Source organism: Symphalangus syndactylus, chromosome 4 (assembly GCF_028878055.3).
Source record: "Symphalangus syndactylus isolate Jambi chromosome 4, NHGRI_mSymSyn1-v2.1_pri, whole genome shotgun sequence".
NCBI classification, from domain to species: domain Eukaryota; kingdom Metazoa; phylum Chordata; class Mammalia; order Primates; family Hylobatidae; genus Symphalangus; species Symphalangus syndactylus.
In genome coordinates this window covers 44777014-44787428 of record NC_072426.2, presented here as the reverse complement: position 1 = coordinate 44787428, position 10415 = coordinate 44777014, and the positions used below count along the sequence as shown (strand labels likewise).

Genomic DNA, 10415 nt, shown 5'->3' with positions numbered 1-10415 from the left:
TATTATCTTGCTCTGAGCTGGCAAGAGGCAAAGGGAAAGTGTATGTAGAACATTATTATTGCATCACTGCTGTCTTCTTAAGTCAGTCACAGATGAGAGTCTGGGTTTTTCCAAGAAAATTGGTTCCATCTGCTCAAAGGCAGAAAAGTGATAGACCAGATCAATCAAAAGAGCATCCCCTTAAAATATTCTTTGAACTTGATCCTACTTTTTTTCTGAAACAGAGTCTCGCTCTGTCACCCAGGCTGGAATGCACTGGCGTGATCTCAGCTCACTGCAACCTCCGCCTCTTGGGATCAAGTGTTCTCCTGCCTCAGTCTCCCAAGTAGTTGGGATTACAGGCAAGTGCCACCACGCCCAGCTAATTTTTGTCTTTTTATTAGGTACAGGGTTTCACTGTGTTGGCCAGGCTGGTTTCGAACTCCTGACCTCAGGTCATCCACCCACCTTGGCCTCCCAAAGTGCTGGGATTGAAGGCGTAAGTCACCGCGCCTGGCCTTGACCCTAATTATTGACTAAACTATTGCTTCGCTAATTTTTTTTTCCTGCGCTTCTGTTCTAACAGCAGTAAAACAGTGTGGTGAAATGTTCAAAAAAATCAGTGAATCACAGCCTTCTGAAAATTAATGGGTGTCAGTGGGGCTTGGGAGTTGGATGGAGACAAAGGGAGGGACACCATAACTAACTGGAGATCTTACTAGGTTTTCATTTAATATTCATTCTTTACAATAGACATTGTTTTGAAAAAAAGAGTTTAATTCAAAATGTCATTAAGGCACATTATCTTTAATGCTCTAGAAAAACAGATATTTAAAGAAATCCTGGCCATGAAATTAAAAAAATAAATACAACCAGGCATTCCTTGAAATGTGAATAATAATTTCCTAATTTATATTTAGGATTTTGGATATACTTTTTTTCTTTTACATGTATTCCTGGGGAGGTAAGTGATGCAAATATTTGCCCACTGCCTCAATCAGACTTTAGTTTTTGGGGTCTGGCCTGATATGATGGAAAATATAAACAGGAAGATCAGAGGAGCCTGTCCCTGAGAACACTCCTTCACAGGACTCTAGCTCACGCCTGGACCTTCCCAGTGCTTCCATCTGAAGCCCCTGGAGACCCAGGTGGGTTAAGTAGGGCGGCAGGAGTTGGATGGGGCGGGGTGGGGGGGGGGACGCGGGGGCGTAAATCCTCCCCCACTGGGGAGGGTGACAGTAACAACTTCCAGAGTGTTTACAAAGATACAGGCTCTGCTTCAGGCATTTGACGTGTATTAACTCGGGTAATCATCCCAGTAACTCATGAAATAGTTATATTATTATCTTCACTTCCCAGATAAGCAACGGAGTCAGAGAGATTATAGAAAGTGGAGGAGCGAGTACCTTACTGGTAGCCACTAGGGGTGTCAGTAATATGGCTCAACTTTGTTACGACGGAGCAGAAAAATGCTCACCTTTAAGACCGCAAGCAGAGCCTGTCTGGGGAAGCAGGTGACTTATCAACGCCTTTTGAGATAAGGAATAGGTCTGCGGGGAGGAGTGTGTGTGAATCAAAGGTGAGTTCCCTGTGTGCGTGGTCGGCGGTCAACTCCTAGCTAGTCCAAGCTTTGAGCCTGCGCATTTGCTCTCCCGGGTCAGAGCCCAAAGCCGAAGGAACAGAGCCAGCGCCGGCGGCAGCCACGTGGCCCAGCCTCTGAGCCCCGGCTGCAGTCGCGGAGGCTGGGCCCGAGGGGCGGGGCTGGGGAGTGCGGACGCCCGGGCCTGGCGGAGTGCGCCGGCGCACGGGGTTGGCCCGGCGGGGGTGGGAACACTAGCGGAGCCGCGTTAAAGGCGCTCCCCGCCCCGCCCGCCGGTCCAGTGCTCGCAGTGCGCAGGCGCGGGGCTCTGTCCTTGTCAGTCGGCGCCGCGTGCGGGCTGGTGGCTCTGTAGCAGCGGCGGCGGCAGGACTCCGGCACCATGAGCGGCTTCAGCACCGAGGAGCGCGCCGCCCCCTTCTCCCTGGAGTACCGAGTCTTCCTCAGTGAGTGTCTGCGGCCCGCGGCCCTCTCAGCACCCGTCCGCCCATTCATTCCCGGGCCTTGCCTCCCCGGGAGGGTGCGGCTCGCGCTCGGCCCCAAGTCTCCGACGCGGGCCCGTCTCCTCGGGCGCGTTGTGGGGCCTGGCCGGCCTCACATTGCATACTTGCCGCCGCCGGTCGGGGCGGCGGGGGTCGCCTCCGGCCATCCCTCCCCGCCGAACGGAGATGGTCCCTTTCTCACGCCCCGGGGTACCCGAACCTGGGCCCAGCTAGTTTTGCAGGTGTCTGGCTCTGACAGGGTCTGATGGGAAAAGGAAATCACCGACCCACCCTAGAAAGGTGCTTGGAAGTAACATAATCCCCGTAAGAGGATTCCTGAGTTTGGAGAAACGGCGACTCCGAGGAGGGCAGTGACTTCCTAAAGACCTTAATTCCGCCGCCGTAGCTCAGATTATCGGCGCTGAGCAGAGCCAAGTCCACCCCCTCGTTTTACAGACGGGGAAACTGAGGCCCGGATGGGGAGCCGTCTGTGAAGGCGCTGGACCCGTCCTCCGGGGTCCCGGTAGCGCTCCTGCCTCTCCGCCGCCTGTTTCCCCTCAGCGCCGATGCTGGGAGACCTTATGAAACAGAAAGCTGTTTCCCTCAAATCAGACAGATGACGTCAATCTGGAAACATGACTGAGAAAGTGCCAAGTTTTTACCTTTGCAGGATTCGGCGTCTAGGGGGTACCTACCCCGGGTCCTGCACCTAGGGCTGCACGGGGAAACCGGGAGGCTGCATGCTGGCGCCCTCCACGCTCCTTACTTAGGGCACCACCTTTTTTTGGCCTTGTAGGTGGAGGAAAGCTACTTGGGGTTTTTCTTTATCCTCTTACTCCCCCCACCCCCAGCTACTAGGAGTAGATTATGGGCGATAACGGAGGCGTTCGTAAATGTGTCACCACAGGCGCTTCTGTTTTAACCTCTTTACAGTTTTATTTGGAAGAAAATGAGCAGGTACCTCGAACTCTGAGTTGGTGCATGAAGGACGGAGAAGCGGGGAGTAGAGGGGACGAATGGGAATAGGCATTGAAGGAACAAAAAGTAGCCTGGTGTGGGAGGAAAAGGAAAGTGAACTGTAAAGCTTACACATCTAGCCGAAGGTTAACTATCAGGTAAAATCCAGGAAGGGTGAGAACTACCTCCTACTCCCCATTTTATTTAATTTTGCAATTAAGCAGCAAGGGCTGTGCAGTAACTTTTGACTAATAATTCATGGGACTGTTTTTCTGGAAATAGTGTTGGCTCCAGAATTTCTCTGTAGGAAAGGCTTACAGAGGTGACTGTCTGGTTTGAAGATGAGGGGTGGATCTTCAAGCTATATATGCAGAACAAACACACTGCTTTTACTTAGGTTATTTATTTGCAATTAATATTTGGTGGCCGTTATGGGAGACCAAAGCTACTCCTAGAATTTGGCACTAGCTGAAGTAACTGTTTTTATCAAGTGGAACTCTCTGGAACTTAAGAAATACTAATAATTAGAACCCACTATATAGCTATCAAATTTTAAGTGCTTTATCCTTCCTTAATAGAAATAAACTTTTTTAAGCTTTATAATATTACATTTGTCAATTTCTTTAAAACTGATAAAGAGCTGGACAGACTGCAAAGTCACAATTGGCCCTAAGGGGAGTTTTATGTTTTATTGTTTGTTTTTTGAAACAGAGTCTCACTCTGTTGCCCAGGCTGGAGTGCAGTGGCATGATCTCGGCTCACTGCAACTTCAGCCTCCCAGGTTCAAGTGATTCTCCTGCCTCACCCTCCCGAGTAGCTGGGATTACAGGCACTTGCCACCATGCCTGACTAATTTTTGTATTTTTAGTAGAGACGGGGTTTCACCATGTTGACCAGCCTGGTCTTGAATTCCTTACCTCCAGTGATCCACCTGCTTTGATCTTCCAAAGTGCTGGGATTACAGGCGTGAGCCACCGTGCCCGGCCTCCACTTTGATTTTTAAACTTGAAGGGATGCGATGTGGACAGTCCTTAGGTTTCCTAAAGAATAGTGAAGAAGTTTTAAAATTACTTTTTGGCTATAGTTAGGTCTCTAGAATATATTAGTAATATATATCTAGAATATAATAGAAATTATTTGTGAAGATGTTTGTTGCAACTTGATTATCCTTAAAGAAAGTCATAATCTAAGATGGCTGGCTGTCTTCCCGGAACACGACTTTTAGCAACATTGTTTATAATTGAGTAAAGTGGTCCCCTCCCTTCCTCCCAAGTACTTCATAATGGTTCTGTAAACTTAACTGATGTAAGATCAGTCCAAAACGATTTAATCATCCAAGACAATTTAATCGCCTTTTGTGTCCTCAGTAGTCTCTGCTCTCAGTATAGAAATTAGTACTTATTAGATGCCTACAGAGTGCATAGGATGTAAACTCAGCCTAGCCTGGGAGTACAGTCAGGAGAAGTGAAGTATACAACCAGTTTTTCTAGTGTAAGAATAATATCTTGGTTTAAAAATGTGTACTGGTCTGGTGCGGGGTACGGTGGCTCACCCCTGTAATTCCAGCCCTTTGGGAGGCCAAGGTGGGCAGACTGCTTTGAGCTCAGGAGTTGGAGACCAGCCTGGGGAACATGGCAACACCACCTCCCTACAAAAGATACAAAAATTAGCCAGGTGTAGTGGCTCATGCCTGTAGTTCCGGCTACTCAGGAGGCTGAGGCTGGAGGATCACTTGAGCCTTCAAGAGGGAAACAGAGGTGGCAGTGAGCCAAGATCACACCATTGCACACCATCCTGGGTGACAGAGTAAGAGACCCCATCTCGGAAAAAAAAAAATGTGTACTGTGTGCATTTAGCAATACAATTAATTACAGTAATAACTTTTTCTAATTTATTTTGCAGAAAATGAGAAAGGACAATATATATCTCCATTTCATGATATTCCAATTTATGCAGATAAGGTAAGGCATCCTTGTCTTTTGGACACAGTCTCTTTACTCAGATCAGCTAGTTCTACATATGAATTTTCTTATATGTCTCTCAATAAGTGCTTAAAATGCCTCGTTGTGCTGTGAGTTAAAGGTCCGTTGATTAGGCTGGGCGTGGTGGCTCACGCCTGTAATCCCAGCACTTTGGGAGGCTGAGGCGGGTGGAGGGCTTGAGGCCAGAAGTTCAAGAACAGCCTGGGCAACATGGTGAAACCCTGTCTCTACAAAAAATACAAAAATTAGCTGGGCATGGTGGCATGTGTCTGTATCTCAGCTACTTGGAAGGCTGAGGTGAGAGGATCGCTTGTGCCTGGGAGGCAGAGGTTGCAGTGAGCCGAGAAGGCACTACTGTACTCCAGCTGGGTGACAGAGTGAGACCTTGTCTCAAAAAAAAAGCTCCATTGACTAAATAAGAAGTTAGTCTTAAAACTAGATTATTTAGTTAAAGAAGCAAATATAATTTGGGGAAGGAGAGGAGGAATAAAAGCAAAGGTATTTAATCTGTCTTGGAAAAAAAAAAGAAAAAATTACATTTGTCCTTTCTGTATGTGTATTTGGAACTGAAGTCGTAACACTTCATTACTGGTTCTAAAATAAACCAGGTAGCCAGCACAGAAATTTGGCTGTGGGATCTTTATGAAATAGTAAAAGTAAACTAGATTATTCAATGAGTATACAAAATTTAGTAATGGGCTAGTACAGTTAAGATTTGCACAGTTAAGATAGAGTTAATAAAGGTAGGCACACAGACGTCTAAAAGGAAATAGCTGTTCCTGTATACACCAGTGAGAAGAAACCTAACTTTAACACAGATTGGTAGGCTTACCACAAATTGTAAAAATCTTTACTTTTCTAGGGGAAAAAAAAGTCTACAACTGTATACACCAGAATAGCTGAGTGTGGGGCAATTGTAATCCCACTTGGGAGGCTGTGCTGGGAGGATCACTTGAGCCCAGGAGTTTGAGACCAGACTGGGCAACATAGCAAGACCCTGTCTCAGGAAAATAAATAACAATAAAATATATATCAAAATATTTATGATTCGTGGGACTGCCAGTGACTCTTGGTTTTATTTTCATTTTTGTCTTTTTATATTGTCTAATCTTTTTACAAAGAACACAACTTTAAACAGTCATTTTAAAAAACACATCTCTTCTTAGCCTCCTTTCCAATGGAAGCAGTTTGTACTGTATTTAGCAACTTAACACAAAGACAAATATCTTATTCTTTTTCTACCTTTCAATTTTTTTCCTTCAGTAAGGAAGTTTGATTCACATTGAGTACAAAGGTTTTTGAGTTGTAAGAGTTACATAGGTTATTGACCTTCCTTAGCTGGATGTCAATACACAACACGAACATCACTTTGCAGTGCATGTCTGGAATAATAGTAATTTTGTTCTTGTGTGTGCTGTCTTACTGTTTTTCTGGGCCTGACTATTAGATAGAAATAGACAAATTCATTGCACTTCTACCAGGCAGTTTGCTGTAGTTCTGTACTGCCTGAAATTCCAATTTTTGCATTGCTTCCGAGGAGCCTTCCTGGGTAAGACTCCAATTAGAGGCAATGGAGGAAACAGCCCCAGGCCAATTATGTGCCACAAATACAGGAGGGACTTCTAATTGGCATGTGTTTTTCCTGTGAGAGTGTCAGAGTGGTATTTATTCAGAAACTCAAATTTGTTATATCTGATTTCCTGGGAGTTGATATAAACTGCAGAATCCTTCCCTCTTGAATTGGCCCCATTGGGTTGGCTTGAATTATCTGCTTGTTGTATAATAGCATGTATATCATACTGTAGCATCTCAGACCATTTTGAGCAATGAAGAGGTATAAAATGATGACCCCAAGTTTATTGATAATACCCTGGCATACAGGTATGCTACAGGAAGGAAAACATTTTCTTGACATAGAGCTGTTTCCCCAGTGTTCTAAGTGACTGTATTCCTACCAAGGACCAGAATGATCATAGCTGTTTTCGTACCTACTCTTATTGCTGCTTCAAGTTACTCCAAAACAGGAAACAGGCTACATTTTGGTGTCCTGTTAAGTGTGTTAACTTGGATTACTCTCGGACACTGAAGTCTTATAAAGGACTGGTTGTGTCTATAAAGTAGATTACTCAAAGGAAGACTCTGCCCTTGGCCCGCCCTGTCCCAGCTCAAAAGCACAAGCTCTTATGACTCTGGATTTTACCAGTAGTCCAGACCTCAGTGGACCTTGGGCAGAAGGCTTCCTGCCTGAGAGGCCGGAAGGAATTCTTTTGTTTTGTTTTAAAGGAAGTTACTTGTTTAAAACACAAATAAAGGTGTGGTAGACATCATTTTGGATTATAGCCTTTTAAAAAAAATCTGATTAACTTGATTCGTTAGAGTGTGATTTTCTTTCTTTTTTATAAAAAAATCTATTGTGATTAAGTTTACATGAACACATTCTCATGGGCTTGGCCTTGGACTTTATTCCTAATATGGTGAGTCGTCCGAGGGATGATAATGAGGGAATGTCATGATCAAGTGAGCATGTACCTTTAACACAGCTCAGTCAGCTCCACTAAGGAAAAATGCCCAAGGGCTCATATCCATATCAGACCTTTTTTTTTTTTTTTTGAGATAGGGTCTCACTTTGTCACTCAGGCTGGAGTGTAGTGGCATGATCTCGGCTTACTGCAGCTTCAACCTCCCAGACACAAGTGATCCTCCTGCTCCAGCCTCCTGAATAGCTGGGACCACAGGCACACACCACCACGCCCGGCTAATTTTTCTACTTTTTTGTAGAGACGGGGTTTCGCTATGTTGCCCAGGCTGGTCTCAACCTCCTGGGTTCAAGCGATCTGCCCACCTCAGCCTCCAAAAGTGCTGGGGTCGCAGGTGTGAGCCACTGTGCCCAACCCATGTCAGGACCTTCTAATGTGGCTATTCAGTTTGGCATATGCCATTAGGTAATCAGTCCAGCCAGTTCTGGAAAATCTTGTGACTCAGGTACCCTGCTTTGATTATTTCCAAATCCAGTGGGTAGAGAAGGTAAAGGCTCACTGGATATTTTTAAATTGTAGGGATGTCCTTTGCTCTGGGTCAATTTTAGGATCAAATATAAAAGCACCTATAGCTCAGAGTATCTTCTAACATAAAACTTCTGAGATACCAGAAACTTTCCAAAACATGGTATAAACAGGATGAAACACTGGGTAGATAAAAGCTTTCTCTAAATCTTAAAGTGCCCAAATATCATGACCTGATTTTTTAGTTTTAGAAATCAGATATTTTTCTATTCTGTATCTTAAACTTTCATGTTAAATTCTACTTCTGACAATGTAGGGTTCTGTTTTTTTCAGGTGATTGTTGGGAGCACATGGAAGCATATATAAATATGGAATATATGTTTCTTTTTTTCCCTTCTGAAAGAAAGTCAAGCCTCTAATCAAACAGATCGATGCTTCAGAAACTTAACAGAATATTATCTGCAATTTGCCATAAATGCATTTTTCTTGGGAAAGCTTCCATAGTCAAAATTATTAGTCATTGCAAAACAGAAAAGCTTGACAACTGGAAATGCAGACCCTTTTGCTTGATTTTATAAAGACAGGAAAATAAACAGATTATGCTTAGAATATCTGTTTTCAAAATTTAATCATCATAAAGCTTATCTGAAAAAAATAGCAAAAATAGCAGCTTTTTCTTTCTTTTTTATTTTTTTTTAAGACGGGGTCTCACTCTGTCACCCATGCAGTGCCGTGATCTTGGCTCACTGCAGGCTCCATCTCCTGGGCTCGAGCAATCCTCCCACCTCAGCCCCCTGAGTAGCTGGGACTACAGGTGCACACCACTATACCTGGCTAATTTTTTTGTATTGGTAGAGACAGGCTTTCGCTGGTCTCGAACTCCTGAGCTCAAACAATCCACCCACCTCAGCTCCCAAAGTGCTGGGATTACAGGCGTGTGCTCCCACACCCGGCCAGCAGCTTATTCTTAATTATGACATGACAAATTAAGTTATTGCTCTACATAGGTACTTATGGTAGTGTGTAGTAGCAAATACAGGCATTTGTTTGAGCTGCAATGAGTAGAAAATCTATGTAACTGGAAAACAAATGAGTATTACTAAAAGTTTTGTGTGTATGTGTTTTAATTTCTTTAATAAGTTAATGATCTCCCTTGGAATCTTCACACAATTTGTTGAACAAATGTTTTTTGGGTTGGTGGTGTAAGTCATGTCTTTCTTTGCTAAGTCACAATTCTAAGTGAATAAGGGGCACAACAATGTGAACTTCGGTCATCGTATTTCTTTCTGATAGCTTCTCAAATAGACTTCTGTCACTGTCGATGAAATACTTCAGGTATCCATATACTTTTAACAACTTAGAGTATATCCTTCTAGAATCATATAACCAACTTTACAGGCAAAACTTAGAGTTAAGAGCCATTGTCATTTGGTGAGCAGTGAATAAGATAAAGTATTCTTGGAAATGATGAAATCTGGTATACCTTTTTGAAAGCATCTTTATGGGGATGGAACATTTTCTTTTAACTACATGAGCTCTTCTGATAGGGATTTTATACTCCAAAACTAGTCTAGAAGTTCCAAAAAAAAAAAAAAGTTAAAGCTTGGTTTGGATTAGCTTCTTGCTTTATGTTTATTCTCTAGATAAATTTAGAAGAAAATTCTCTCTACCTCTACTGTTTTTTCTCCAAATTTTATTGCAAAACAATAAAGATTAAAAAATGGGGGGTGGGCTGGGTGCCGTGGCTTATGCCCATAATTCTAGCACTCTAGGGGGCCTAGGTGGATGAATTGCTTGAACTCAGGAGTTCATGACCAGCCTCAGCAGCATGGTGAAACCCTGTCTTTACCAAAAATAGAAAAAAAAAAAAATTAGCTGGGTGTGGTGGCAGGTGCCTGTGGTCCAGGAGGCAGAGGTAGGAGGATCACTTGATCCCTGGAGATGGAGGTTGCAGTGAGCTGAGATCGTGCCGCTGCACTTCAGCCTGGGTGACAGGTGAGACTCTGTCTGTAAATAAATAAATAAATAAATAAGAGTGGTGGGACCAGAGGGTGATTTTTGTATTTCTTTCTAAGCCTGGTATTTGCTAGATTTCTGAAGTTATCTAGAGATAACTTCACAATAAGTCAACTTGAAAATGCTAATGTCAGCCACTTGGTGTAATTCTGTAGTATAGTTCATCGAATTTACCAAATCCAGGGTTAGAAATAAATCTCAATGCCAGGCGTGGTGGTTCATGCCTGTAATCCCAACACTTTGGGAGGCCCAGGTGGGCAGATCACCTGAGGTCGGGAGTTCGAGACCAGCTTGACCAACATGGAGAAACCCCGTCTCTACCAAAAATAGAAAAATTAGCTGGGCATGGTGGTGCATGCCTGTAATCCCAGCTACTCGGGAGGCTGAGGCAGGAGAATCA

At 43.9% G+C, this 10415-nt stretch overlaps 1 protein-coding gene across 2 annotated transcripts in view; it reads left to right on the top strand.

The window, feature by feature from the left end:
• The first annotated feature begins 1773 nt into the window (after positions 1-1773).
• Positions 1774-10415, top strand: part of PPA1 (inorganic pyrophosphatase 1) — a 30420-nt gene continuing 21778 nt past the window's right edge. The window contains exons 1-2 of one of the 2 annotated variants that reach the window (XM_055274572.2): positions 1774-2022; positions 4918-4976. In XM_055274572.2, the coding sequence (XP_055130547.1) occupies positions 1959-2022; positions 4918-4976 (123 nt within the window). In that variant the 5' untranslated portion in view covers positions 1774-1958. The remainder of the gene's footprint in view (positions 2023-4917; positions 4977-10415) is intronic. The other variant, XM_063637215.1, reaches the window with a different exon arrangement.